The sequence below is a fragment of the Poecile atricapillus genome, chromosome 8, assembly GCF_030490865.1.
Source record: "Poecile atricapillus isolate bPoeAtr1 chromosome 8, bPoeAtr1.hap1, whole genome shotgun sequence".
NCBI lineage: Eukaryota > Metazoa > Chordata > Aves > Passeriformes > Paridae > Poecile > Poecile atricapillus.
In genome coordinates this window covers 7,598,502-7,612,343 of record NC_081256.1, presented here as the reverse complement: position 1 = coordinate 7,612,343, position 13,842 = coordinate 7,598,502, and the positions used below count along the sequence as shown (strand labels likewise).

Below are 13,842 nucleotides of genomic sequence, written 5' to 3'. Positions count from 1 at the left end.
GTTTACTGTGTGTAAAGATGCTCAACTTTGTATGATAAACTCTGTATGTGAGAGAAGAACTGCATCTCTTTCTCTTGTCTTGTGAAGAAAAGGTGACAAATAATGTTTTTTTTGTAGATGAGCAGGTGGTGATGGGCAACAAGCTGCTTGTGTATATAAGGTAAGGTCCTTCAGAAAAGTGTGGGGTGTTGCCTAGTGGTGGCACCAGATTTTAAATTTTCTGTAATTGCAGAACCTTATTGGGAGCTTCAGGTTCTGAGAGATTGTGTAGAATAGCAGTGGGTACTCACTACAGCTCATTTAAATTTACAACCTCTTCCTGTTGCATGTGGTATGCATGAATAGGAGGGATCAAGTTGGATGCTTAGTCCAAGTTACTGCTGATGGACATTTTTCACTTCACAATTTGATTTTGTTGTGAGACACAGAGCTCCCTGACCAAGGGCTCTGTAGCCTCATGTTTTGCAGCAGGCCATGTTCTGCCCTGCCTTTTGGGGTAGCTGTGCTCAGCTGCTCCTTGCTGGGTTCCCTGTCATTTGCAGGAGCTTGCACAGGAGGGATTCATTAGTGGATTCCTCTTTCTGGAGTCTATGCAAGATTGTGAAGTTAGCTTCCTAAAAGTGAAAATTTTATGAGAGATACTGAGTTTTCCCATTACTTTCCTGCTGTGGAATGACTGCAAATGCATGCAGTGTGTTGGCTCAGTGTGTATTAACAGCAGTGCTGCCTGGGATGCTTCTTGCTTTCATGATTTACAAAGTAAATTGGTTTGCCTTGTGTTAAAGCATCCTGAAAATTAAGTCCAAAAATGAACAATTCTCAAGCTCTTTAATGTCAGGTGTATTAAAATGCTTTTCCCTTCCTTTTCTGTAGCTGCTGCTTGGCAGGTCGTGCATATCCGTTGGGTGATATTCCTGAAGATCTGGTGCCTTTGGTGAAAAATCAGGTGAGAAACCTCTTGGAATGCAACTTTCCCATTTGAGGTTTTTAGAAGAAGGTGAATATGTCTTATTTCATGGGTTTCCAAGGAAAACTATTATCAGTCTGATAACTGTATCTTTGTGATATGAGCATACCTTGCTGTAATTACAAAATTAGTTTTTAATGGATGAAATCAAACAGTTGTTGCAGTCTGAACATTTAAATGTAATATTTTTCTTTCAACTGTAAATTGGGGTGTGGGAATACAGAATTCTCAGTGATTGGGTTTTTTTGCTTTATTCTTTACCACAGAGTTTACAGAAATGTGAAGTTGTTTCTTCTTTGTAAAGTTAATGTGTCAAAGATGGGAGGGTCTTCGCTATTTTCAAGTGCATGTGACACAGGATTGACACTGGGGAGGAATGTCTCTAAGTAGCTCGTGGTTATAGGTTTCTTGAAGGCTTTTGACTCCTTTGGACTAATCTGACAATTTCTTGAAACAGAGGATGTTCCTGATCATCACTTTTTGTTCTCACAAAACTTCTTCCTGAGTTTCTGGCTGGTTTTACAACAAATATTTTTGTGTGTGTTTTTAGCATTTCACTTCAGTTTCAGGCTTCCAGTGAGAGGAAGTGCTTTTTCTTTTGCACTTTCCCTTTACAGTACAATGGAAGAGTCAGTTTTTGAATGTGGGGTGGGTTTTTGTTTGTGGTTTTCCTGTGTCTGGATTTTGTTTCCTGGTCCAGAACTTGTAGCTATGTATGTGGTAGCTCTGGGATCCTGCAGCCCCTTTCTTCAGCAGCTGTGCAAACCAGTTCACTCCACCTTGCTGAGCCAAGCACTGGCTGTTGCCCTCTCCCAGGGTTGTTAGGTTGTCCCCTGCTCAGGCTCTGAGGGGAAACAGGAGCCCAAGTCAGCAGCAGCAGCCCTGAGAAAAGCCTTCAGCCTCTCCTTTCTGTGGTTCCTGGTGGTGTTCCTGAGAGCTGGGCTTAAGTAACACCTTTTTGTCTGGTGGGTTTGTTTTGTTTTCTTAAGCATTCCTAGCTGCCAGATTGGGATCCAGGAGGCCAGCAGGGAAGGTGTGGATCTGAAAGGCAAGCTGCTAATTCCTGCTGGATTCACTGTCACTGTGCTGACAGAAAATTAACTCAGAAGAGGAGTAAATGAGGGAATATGACACTTGCAGAGGGTGGCTGGGAGAGCACATGGCCTGTCAGTTGTCTGTGGGTTCCCAGTGTGTACCTGACACGTATTTCTGAGTGCTGCTCCAGCCTGGAGCCTCCTGCTCCCTTCCTGCTGGCAGCCAGCTCTGCTGTGAGCCTGGGTGAGACACCTGCAGCTTGCCCTGCCCCCTTGGTTCCCTGGGATGGTCTGGGCACCTCTGTCAGGAGCTCAGTAAAGGGAGTTTATTTTGGAAGATGCCCTCAAATTTAATGAACTGCAAATTCAGTGGAAGAGACAGAGTTGAAAAGCACCTCAGTCAGTCTTTGCAAAGTGCCAAAAGCTTTGTGCCTCACAGTGAGGGGGCAGATTGACTGGCTCTTCCCAAATGAACTGCTGACAAGGAGAGGAGCTGTGCCCTGGATAAGGAGAAGTTGCACAGCTTCCCAGGAAAGCTGCCAGGAAGGGGGTGGAGTTTTCCAATTTCACACACTTGTCTGCGAGTATAAATAAGGCTTTATGTTTGTTTGATCTTACATTTTGATTGATCTTAAATTGGTTGGTGAATCTAAGGAGGGCTGACAAGCAGCAGAAAACACCACTCAAATAAGAACTGATGGACTCCTAAGGGGCTTTAAAGCTTAAGTGCAAAGCAGATAAGAGTGCTGCTTTCCCACACACTTGTGCTCCCACTTGTCTGAAATCCATAGGAAAGCTTCTTTCTTTGCTTGCCTTGTCCTTGCAGGTGTTTGAGTTTCTGATCCGGCTGCACTCAGCTGAGGGATCTGTGGATGAGGAGGTGTATCCCTATGTTCGGACCCTGCTGCACTTTGACACACGGGAATTCCTCAATGTGCTGGCTTTGGTAAGAGACCCTGGCTTTCTGAGAGCAAAATGTAGTGCCAGCTTGCCTGTCATCAGTGAGGTTCTTCTCAATAAATCCATGCTTTAGCTAAAACAGGAGTTCCTGGCTTGGGGCAGGAACAGTTCTGGTGCTTGTTCTATAAGGTATCAGAGGGAATCACAGTAGTCTTTTGTGGTCTTAAATACAGAGTGATGAACATGACAGTACATAGTGAAGTTCTGGCAACAGAACAGAAAAAATAATGTATTTGTAAAGAGTGTTCTAGTAACTATTTCTATCTCCTGCATGGAAATCTCTCTTTCCAAATTTCTAGAATTTCCTATGTCTATTTGGACCCATTACTTTTACCTGAATGTGTAAAAACCATTTTAGTAGTTACAAAAGAGCATATTATATCTTGGAACCTGCTGCTTAGGGATATGCAGAGAAAGGACTTAAACCAGCATTGTCTGCTTTGTGGTGTGGCTGCTGCTTTGTGTTTGCTGTTCTGAGGATTTCTGCTCGAAGTGTCAGTGTTTTGCCTCTTGCAGACTTTTGAAGACTTTAAGAATGATAAGCAAGCTGTGGAGTATCAACAGAGAATTGTGGACATTCTTCTGAAAGTGAGTGGGCCTAAAAATGAACTGTGCTTGTATTTGATTGTATGCAATGCTCTGCAGTACAGCCTGTAATCTGGAGGAGGTGTTTGCAGTCCTGCCCTGGCTGACACCTCTGAGAAGGTGCTGGGCCAGGAGCATGGATTCACCTCAGCCAAGGCTCTCAGTTGGATACTCAGAAGTGATGGATGATTCATGTGCTTTAGATATGCTGACAGAGAGGTCTCCTTTCCTGTGATTTCACCTGGGTGGTACTTTGTCAAATTTCTTGTATCTGCACCATTAAGCTGATTTTGACCTGCTTTTCATTGAATCTACTCCCTGATTCTTTCTGAGCAGATAAAAAGGTCCCAGGAATCCTGTGCTTGGCAGGGTGCCACTGCTTTTCTGCTGAATCCCTGCTCCCCATGCCTGTAAATGCTATGTTTGGGATGCAGCATTTCCAGGATGACAGGCCTATCTTTAGGCGAGAAGAGGAGTGTCAGTTATCAGCCTGGTGCTCTGGAAATGACTTGTCATCCCCAGCCCCTGTTCCCAACAATGGATGTTCCCATTAAAAGCTCTCACTGCCAAGCACCGTTTGCTTTCTCCTCCAAGCTGTAACCATTAATCATGAGTGACTCCACTTGGAAGCTGTTTATGTATAAACGTACCATAAGTAGCATTTTCCTGTCCCTATCATCACTGATAGATGAGACAAGGGCATGGTGAGTGAGTGACTTGGGTGGCAGTGCTGCTGCAGTGGGCTGAGACAATGCCACTGTGAGGGCTTTTGTGAGCCTGCCCAAACAGGATGTGCCTCTGAGGGGTATTTTTGCCCTGTGCTGGCTTAGCCCCTCTGGTTTGTGTCCTGAGCTGCTGTTAGCAGGAGGTGGCACACTGCAGCCATATTCCAGAGCTGCTGGGGATGTCTTCTTGTCATGATACCAGCAGCAGGAGAGCAGCTTGAGAAGGGCTGCAACATTGCATCTTCAGGCAAACAATGTGGTATTACAAAAACTGTCAGTCCTTTGTCTTGAATCTGCTGTCCTTTTGGATAAAAGTTAAAAACTCTTGAAACTTTAAATTTGCCATTAGCAAGAAAGAGAACACCTAGGAAATAGCTGTGCTTTTGAAATAGTTTGGTGAACGTAGACATTCTGCTACAGATCTGCTCTGATCAAAACTTTCCCAAATGTATCATCTATGTGGCTGGCCTGCAGCCTCTGGGAAGTTGCTCTGTTCCAGGGTGCGGTATGTTCACCTTCACATAGACTGACAAGGACCCAGTTTGTGAAAAACAAAGCTAAAATTAATTAAACACTCCACATATTTCAGTGAATAATTTTTTAATGGTATTAAAAAAGGTAGTGCTGTTCTGACTAGGCTCCTGTAAGAAATTGCCTTTTTAGACAGAAAATGGAAAGTGAAAAAGAATGATTACATTAGCTGGTAATCTCAAGCAGAGCTCTGCTTGACTCTAATGTGTCTGGCCTGCCTGCCTCACTTGTGTCACAAAACCATTAGCATCTTGTGGGGGTCTGGAACTTTGGGTCACTTGAAGAAATAAATTGACTTCCCCCAGCTCTGACTGAATGAGGTTATAAACTGTGAGCTGCTCCATGGTGAGGCTTTGTTGCAGCAGTTCTTAGATCTTAGCTGACAGAGTTGTCCAGGTGATGGATTTCCTCCCACCTTAAACACACTGCTCTTAGAGGGGACTCTCCAAACAGGGGCATTTCACTTTCACGTAGGGTTTAGGATTTTTTTTGAACCAGGAGACACCAAGTCAGGACACATCAGGCTTGTGTTCTATATGCCAGACAGGTGAAAAGCACTTCTTGGTTTCCAATCCCTTTTGTAGTGCCTCCTAGATACTCCTTTTTTTCTGTAATTTCAAGTCAGTACAGCCATAAGTTTCTCTAAATATTGTTAGAGTAGCGCTAATATAATGTGAGAAAAACTTTTCCCCAAACCTGCAGTCATTTCTCAGCTATTAGAATAGTTCTTTGCAGGCCACAGTTGAAGTGGTCAGTGCCTGGGGCTTGAAATGAGGTGTTTGAGGTTATTTTCTCCTATAATAATTATACTTTAGTAGTGTGACAACATTTCTCTGTTCGGAAGCTGTTCTATGTCCCGTGATCAGCACAGGCTACAGAGGCAGAGGTAAATGTGAGTTTGGAGCCTCTTCACACCTAAAAAACAGGGGCAAGAATTTTTCCCTTGAGTTTATGGCAGAGGTGGAACTTCTTCAGCTTTGGGACATAAGTGCTTTAGCAAGGACACATCCACTGCCTGTGTCTTCAGGTGACACAGCTGAATGTTGGGGAAGGGGACTTATGTTTCACCTTCAGGATAGACTAACACCAGGAGATGTCAGGGGTACATGATGTGTGGAGACATGATGGCTCACAGGGATTTCTTGTTGTCCCAGTTACTTTCCCAAAGGCAGCTGCAGAATCAATCCCTTAAGGGTTTATTTTTCCCTTTTCTCTCCAATATTTCTCAGGTCATGGTGGAGAATTCTGACTTCACCCCATCACAGGTTGGCTGTCTTTTTACCTTCCTTGCCCGGCAGCTCGCCAAGCCAAACAACACCTTGTTTGTCAACAGGACACTGTTTGACCAGGCAAGTATTCCTGAGTGTGTGACATTGCAAGCAGGATGCACCACTGCAGAAAGCATGGCCAGTTCTGTAGGCTGGAGGAGGTCTGGAGCTACTGGTGCATTTTAACCATCAGGTGGCATCTTGCTGGGCCATTGCTGTGGCTTCCCAGGAGCAGAGTGCATGTGTTCAAGGCCGGGCTGGGTGAAGCTCTGAGCAGTCTGGTCTAGTGGAATGTGTCCCTGCCCATGGGAGAGGGGTGGAACTGGATGGGCTTTAAGGTCCCTTCCAACCCAAGCCAGTCTGGGATAAGAGATGTCAACTAAAATTACATTTGTGAGCTTATAGAGCACATAAATGTACTTCGTAATTTTTAGTTCTGGTGGCCCCTACCTTCTCTGCTGTTTGAAAAAGGCATTTGCACCAATGCATGCCCAAAGCTTGCATGAGTTAACTTTGTATCCCAGCTTAAGTCCCAGCAGTTGTGCTGTGATAATAGAGATGTATGAGCACTAATAAAAATTAATTAGAATATAGATGTCCTTGGTCATAATTTGAGACTGAAGAACTATGTGCAGGCTAAACATATTTGCATTAAACACTTTCATTCCACATTAAATTTTATGAATTATATTATTTCCTGTTTTCCTGATGAGATGCCACAATCCAGGTGAGAGGGTCAGTGTAGTGATGCCAGCTGTTTGGTGTGTAGTCTGAAGAAGAAACGTGGGCTTCCCTGAGTTCTTCTGTATTCCCTGGGTTCCCTAAAGTTTGGTTCTGGATCCTGGTGCAGAGTCCTGTGTTTCCCTCTCAGGAATCTTTCAGCAGTTCTCTGCTATTCCAGTATTCCCAGTTTGGTTCCAGGACCAGGTGCACTCAGATGGCCCCGTTGTGTGGTGGTTTGCTGTTGCCACTGCTGGGGCTCGGGGTGTGCTGGTCAGTTTGTGCTCCCAGCTGTGCCAGCCAGGCCTGGCTCTCACCAGCCTCTACTCCTGGCACAGGTGCTGGAGTTCCTGTGCAGCCCAGATGACGACTCCCGGCATTCCGAGAGGCAGCAGGTAAGGGCCTTCCAGGGAACACTCCTTGGAGCACCATGCAAGGCTAGGCTGTGGAATTTGGCCTTGGGAGTGAGTATGGGCTGTGGGTCACATACCAAAGACATGAGCATGGGAATATTGGGCAGTGCTGGCCACAGCAGGAGGGAAGAGTCCCACCCCAGCATTGCCTCCAGGAGCAAGAACAGAGGCAAGAAGGTTCTCATAAGCTCATGACCTTCCTAGTGAAAGGACAATCAACTAACAAATCAGTAAAGTCAGCCCTGTGTTCTCACCGTTTGATGGTGCAGGAGCAGTGTACTTGTAGGGGCTCTGGCTGTTCAGCTGTTGTTGCTGCCCTGTTAATAACTGGTGTTCAATCTCTGCAGGTCCTTTTGGAGCTGCTCCAGGCAGGAGGGATCGTGCAGTTTGAAGAGAGCCGCCTTATCCAAATGGCAGAGAAGGCTGAATTGTGAGTTGCTGGACACAATATATAAAAACTGCCTTTAAATGTCTTCCACAGCTCTTTTTTGGCTCCACTTTTATTGTTTCTACTTTGCAGCTCTGTTTGGGGTTATTTTCCCTCTGCATTCACATTATGCTTCATTTAAGATGTTCATATTTAGTCCCAGACTTTCTTTCCTGGGTGTTCTGAAAGAAAGCATTGTTAAGAAAAGAAGGGGTAGAGCTGTGGAAACCCTCCAGGAGAAACCCTGTGGGACTTGATGAGTTTTGACATTCCCTATCCTAGAGCCCAGGCTGTGTTCAGAGGTACAATTGTATATTGGAATGCTCTTCCCCTGGCAGATGGAGATGCCTTGTTGGGGTGAGACCCACAGGTGGATTTAAAAGCATGAAGGGGTCTGGAGCCACCCCCATGGTACTTGTTTTAGAACTGAGTAGGAGAGACAAAAACAGTGTCTGGAAAGGCTGAAAATTTCCAGCATCTCCTTTACATGTTTTATGATTCCAAAAAGAGTCTGTCATGCCAGAGCAGAGCCAGCCAGGGAGGGCATCTTCATCCAGGCTGTGAGTTCGGGTGTTATATGAATGAATCCATCATGCTACAAAGGACCAGAGGGAGAGCAATGGGGTTGCACCATGCCTGTTCTCCTGTGTGTCCTAAAAGGAGTAACTTGATCAAATTTTTCAGATTCAGTAAACACTTTTTTTTCTCCTCGCTTCAAAGAATTTACTGGGTAATGAGAATGAGCTGGGTCCCTCAGTTCAGCCACTTCCATTAGAGCTGGAAGAGCTATAGTGTAATATTAATTAGCAGACTCTTCATTTGGTTTGACTCAGTTACATCTGATTATATGTAAAGTCTCAAAATACTGAAAATGTTTGTTAAAATGTGAAGGTAGGAAGCTGTGTCATAACACATTGTTGAGTCATGTTCAGTGAATTTCTTCAAATTAGTGTAGTGGATTGACCTAGCTTAGAGCAGAGTGTTGTGGAAACAAGGAAGAGCATCTCTGACAGCAGAATTTGTGAGACCTGATTTCATTAAGAATTGTTGTCCTCTGTCCCTTGCCTCTCCCTTAGTACCTCTTTACTCTGTTCTGTGTGATAATTTCCCAGAAGAGGCAGGTTGATGGGCAGGTTGGCCTGAGGCTGGTACAAATGGCACTCCAGCACACTGGAGCCACTCAGCCTGTGTGCTGAAAACCCCAAAGTAAGATACTTCCAAATGCTGCTTGTCTGTTGTGCTGGCTCAGCTGAGTGGTTTTCCTGACATGGGAAGTTTCCCTTCCTTTCAGCTATCAGATTTGTGAGTTCATGTATGAACGTCAGCTTCGTTATGACAAAATCATCGGCTGTTACCTGCGGGATCCCCTGAGGAAGGTGGGTAATTCTGGTGCTCCTGGCCTTTCTACTTTGTGGTCATGCAGCCTGTCTTGCTGGTCACAGTGACTAGGCACAGCTGCCTTGCTCTTCTAGCATAATTACCTTAAAAATGCCCTTAACAGTTGAGGTTTCTTAGTTGTAATCAAAGCTGTTTGTGCTTGTCTACTGGAGAGAAGCTGATTTTTTAAAAAAAAAGTTTTAGAGTTTTGTAGTGCTAGTACATCAAAACTGAGTGCAATGTAGGATTTACTGCAGATGTGGCTAACTGCAGTACTTTTTTGTTTCTGCCGTTGTTCCCCACATTTCTTCCCCTGGGCACAGGCTCTCTGCCCTTATTATCTCTCTGCCATTATCTTTGGCATGCATATGTGCCACAGTTTTTGAGGTATTTCCTTCCCTACCATCAACAGAAGTTGGGATGAGAGTCTGGCAAATGGGACCTCACCAGATCCTTATGAATCCACAATGGTGAACGTTGTGTGGGTGAAGGAGTCAGAAGAAGACGTTGTGATAGTGAGGTGGTTGAAAACTGTAACATAGGAGAGCACCTGAGCTGGGGACAGTGCAGGAGTGCCTGGGGGAGAGGCCAGTGTCAGGGAGGAGCTCAGGAATATGCTGGGAAAACTGAGCTACCCTCTGGCAGAATGTTCTCTCTGCCTATGCTCCTAGCTCAAGTGATGTCCTGTCCCTTTTCCCTGTGGGTAAGAGGGAGACATTTCCAGTAGGGGAAGAACAATTCTCTTTGACCTCAGTGCTTAATGCATTAGCATCAGGCTCCTCTTGGCTGTTTTTTCAATTGCAGTTCTTCAGGAACTCTTCAGGGACATACAGCCTCCCTGCAGATAACTCATCCTGACCTGCTTAGAGAGGAGTAGCCCTGAGGTCATCCTAAGGCTGTTGGAAACACTCTAGTTTCCAAAAGCCAGTGCTGTCAGTGGTGCTGCAGAACACACTGCAGCATTTTTGGGTTTGTGCCTTACAGGAAGAAGTTTTCAACTACATCCACAACATCCTGTCCATGCCTGGCTACAGTGCTGAGGAGAAGCAGCTGGTGTGGCAGAAAGCTTTGGACCATATAGAGGTAGGTACAGTATATCCTGCACCCACAGTCCCTCAGCTCCTGCTAATGGCTCTTGGATCTGCTCGGTGCTTTTCCGTAAGCGCAAGTGTCCGGTGCTGAGTCACAGCTGCTGAGACAGCTCTGACGTAAGCTCAGAGCTCTCACACATTAATGTAAGTGCCTCTCTCAGATTCAGGCTGACTTCCTTGGCTTCCTGGTTTCAAGTGCTGCTCTTTGGATAATGGAGCCTTCTCAGGGATGTGTAGTGAGTGCTGTGGAGTAGGAGAGGGGTCCATTAGCAAGTGTTCCATTTCTCAAGCGTGCAGCAGCAGCAAGGCAGGATATGGACAACACTGACCTCACAGGCTGTGGGATCCAACTGCTCACCCTGGTTCCTCACACTGATAAGTGCATTCAGCCCTGGTGCCCTGGCACTGGTGACCTGGGGGACAATGAGGTCATGACTTCTCTATAAGACACAGACTGCTTCTAGACTTCTCCAGCTAATAATTTTTACCATGCCTTCAACCTCTGTTGCCTTCAGGGAATGAAGATGTCTGAAATGTTTGTTCAGTCAGTAGATGTGGGGAATCTATACTGTTTCTAGTGCCTATAAGGTGCTCTCGGTCCCCACCAGGGTGATCTGGAGATAAGCCAGGAAAATAATTCTGTCTGTAAAACAAGCTTCTCAGACAACACTCCTTAGCAGAAAATGACTACAGAATCTATATCCTGTGAGGCAGACAAAAAGCTAATGGGCACATCCAGAGCACTTCTATTTTCTACCAGCATCTTCAAGTAGTGCATGACTAATGAGAAAATGGACCAAGAGGGAGAGTTATTCAAAAGGCAATGCACAAAGAAACCCTGTGAATGCAGCTGTCTAACACATGTGGCTCACTGAGCTCACAGCCCCTCTCCAAAGGCACTGGCAGAGCTGTGGGACTGGTAGGGATGGTTGTGCTGGGACTGAGCAGGCCTGGCTCATTGCAACCTCATCAAAGCAACTGGGGTTCCAGGTTGGGCAAGCTGCTGTCTGCTTCTTCCTTCTGCTTCATTCTTCTACTGCATCCTTGGTCTTCCAGAGAGCTGCTGGGCAGCTGATAGGCTCTGTGGGTCACCTTTCTTGGGTGTTGTTACCAAGATCCCTCTCTGATTCATTTGGCATCTTCTACTTCCCAGGATTGGTAAACCATGTGGTTTAGCAGCCTGGTGGCTGCTGTGGGCTTTTGTCCTTTTCCATTGTGTTAAACCTGCTCTCAGGCATCCAGGACACTTGGAACAGTAAATAATACTTTACTTTACTGGGGTGGAGCTGTGATTTCAGCTCTTAGGACAACTGTCATTTGCTGAGATATGAGTGCAGCAAACCAGCCTCTTCAGGCAAACCTAGCAGTGTCTGGAGAGGATTTCCTCGTGGTTGTATGGCAGAAAGTGGGGTTTCTGATAATTTTCCCCATCATCCCACAGCCATTATTCCTTGATGCATGTCTTTAAAAAATAAACTCTGTTCTCTTCAGTTGCAGTACTGGTCCTTTTCTACCCTCATACCCACAAGCCTTGTGTCAGTACTGTCAGTACTGTCCCCTCAAGGGCTGTCTAACAGTACCATGTTTGCAGGTTGTTCAGACTTGGGAGAGGATAGAAACCCAAGCACCAAATGTTTTGCTGGGGGATGAGCTCTGAAGGTTGCACTGATTCTAAACAGGGAGATTGGGCCAACTCCCTCCAGCCTGGCAGTCCTACCTTCAGTAGTCCCAGAGACTCCCAGGGGGGTTTGTGCAGAGAGAGAAATAGGTTGAGGCTGTCCCACTGCATCCTTTCTGTGTCCCTCTGCACTGCTGTGCTTTGGATCGCGTGGGGCGGAAGAGTCATGGGGATGCAGTGAAGGGCTGAGCTTGTGCAGTAAAGCTGTGGGGTCAAACACTGCAGAGCTTCTTATGGAGCAGGCAAGTTTTTCTTTGGAAACCTCACCAAAGGCATTCTCTGTGACAGCTCTCCCTAAAGAGCTCACTGAATGGTCAGGCTCTTCCTTGCTTCCCTTCTCCCCAGTCTGTTGCTGGCATTGGCTGTATTCAGTGGCTGCTATGTCTGTCTAGAGGCCAAGCTACTACTAAGGAACTTCTTCAGTTTGGGCTTTTTCCCAGGTGTACATTTTTGAAATTTTTCTTTCTTTACTGCTGTAACAGTTATTTTTGTTCAGTAAAGAAATGTTCTGTCCTTTTTAGGTTTAGCGGGGGCTTTTGGGAAGGCTTACCAGATGCGCAGTATTGTTTTGCCACAGTTGCTTCTCATTTATTTGCAAGTGTGGATGTATTTGGAAGGGTTAGAAGCAAAAAGCTCACACTGCAGGTTGTATAAACTTTCATGATATGAAGCCTTTTAGCTCAAGCTTGACAGAAAGCAAACCCACAGGCATCTAAACGATTTTTGTTTCCTTCTATTACAATAAAGAAATTGCTTTTTCATATCTGGACAGGTATCAGTTATGGTGAACAATTACAGGAAACTTGCTTTTAAACCTCTGCTGTGGTTCAGTTCAAGCCAGTTAAATGGTTTCCATTGGACTCAGAAACTCTCAAGGGTTGGTTGTTTCCCCTTTTCTGCTGGCTCACAGTTGGCACTGAGAATGTCTTGGTGGCAGGGGGGAAAAGGCAGTTGTCAGAAAACTTGATGGAATAACTTTCTCTCCTTAGGACTAAGATGGATTCTTGCTGTGAGGAGTTTTGTCTTCTTCAAGGCCTTGTGTGTAGCAAAAACATCAACTCTTCAACCTCCAAAAATCCCTTTTTACCAGCTACTCTTCTATTTTTTTTACATCTGTGTGTATTGGTGTTTGTTATCTTAGACTTGAATCTAGGCAAAGATGCAGTTACGGTGTGGATGGGTTCGGTGATGCTGTATAATTATATTGCCTGTGAAATCAAAAGGAATTAATTTGGTTGTGTTTCCCCCCAAAGGAGCTGCTGGTGCTGAGCCCAGGTAAAGCAGCTGACCTGGCAGCCATTCACTTCAGTGAGCAGATCGAGAGCATCATCTCAAACCTTCAGGTGAAGTGTCAAACTCCATTAGTTCGGGGTTTCTGTACAGTAGGGATGTCATTCCTGTAGGAAATTATTGCTAAGAGTCATGGTGAGTTATTGCTGTGTCAGAAACAGAAGAAAGATAGGCTGTAGCTACTCACAGGTAGGAATTGCTACATCTCAATTATTTGGCCTGTTGGTAGAGTTCTGGCCATAAAAATGTATAAGATCAGAACTGCTGGCTGCTGCTTTTAGTTTGGGTTCAGTATGGCTTAGAGTCCCAAAGCAGAGCTGTTGTCATCAACCACATTTTCTGAATATTTGTGCAAGACCTGCTTAAAGCAGCTCCTTCAGCAGGCAGCAGCATGGCTGGGACCTATGTTTTCTTCAGTGGATATGGTTCAAGGATCGCTCTTTTACAGCACATTATTTAAAATAATAATACTGTGTCTCCTCCTGTTGTACAGGACAAGTTCTTGCTCTTCCAGTTCCTGAGGAGTCTCCTTGATCCAAGGTATGTAGAAAATTGGAGTGTTCTCAAGCTGCAGCTTTATGTGGATTAAAATCAGTTCTTTGAAACAGTGCATCGATAGCCAGCCTATGGCCAAGGTCAGGCTTAGGAAAGGTGACCTGCTCCTCAGGGAGCTGCCCCAAGTTGAGAAGGACAGCCCAAAAGAAGCATTGTGGGGAGTATCCTTCAGGAGAGTCCCTGCTTACTCCCTGCCTGGGAAGTGCTGTGGGCTCCAGTGC

At 45.4% G+C, this 13,842-nt stretch overlaps 1 protein-coding gene across 2 annotated transcripts in view; it reads left to right on the top strand.

Annotated features, from left to right (window-relative positions):
- Window positions 1-13,842, top strand: part of VPS8 (VPS8 subunit of CORVET complex) — a 67,603-nt gene that overhangs the window by 27,614 nt on the left and 26,147 nt on the right. For both annotated transcript variants that reach the window (XM_058843808.1, XM_058843807.1), the window contains exons 24-34: window positions 118-160; window positions 874-946; window positions 2,828-2,947; window positions 3,478-3,549; window positions 6,032-6,151; window positions 7,129-7,185; window positions 7,551-7,633; window positions 8,922-9,006; window positions 9,992-10,090; window positions 13,030-13,119; window positions 13,560-13,606. In XM_058843808.1, coding sequence (XP_058699791.1) covers window positions 118-160; window positions 874-946; window positions 2,828-2,947; window positions 3,478-3,549; window positions 6,032-6,151; window positions 7,129-7,185; window positions 7,551-7,633; window positions 8,922-9,006; window positions 9,992-10,090; window positions 13,030-13,119; window positions 13,560-13,606 — 889 coding nt within the window. The remainder of the gene's footprint in view (window positions 1-117; window positions 161-873; window positions 947-2,827; window positions 2,948-3,477; window positions 3,550-6,031; window positions 6,152-7,128; window positions 7,186-7,550; window positions 7,634-8,921; window positions 9,007-9,991; window positions 10,091-13,029; window positions 13,120-13,559; window positions 13,607-13,842) is intronic.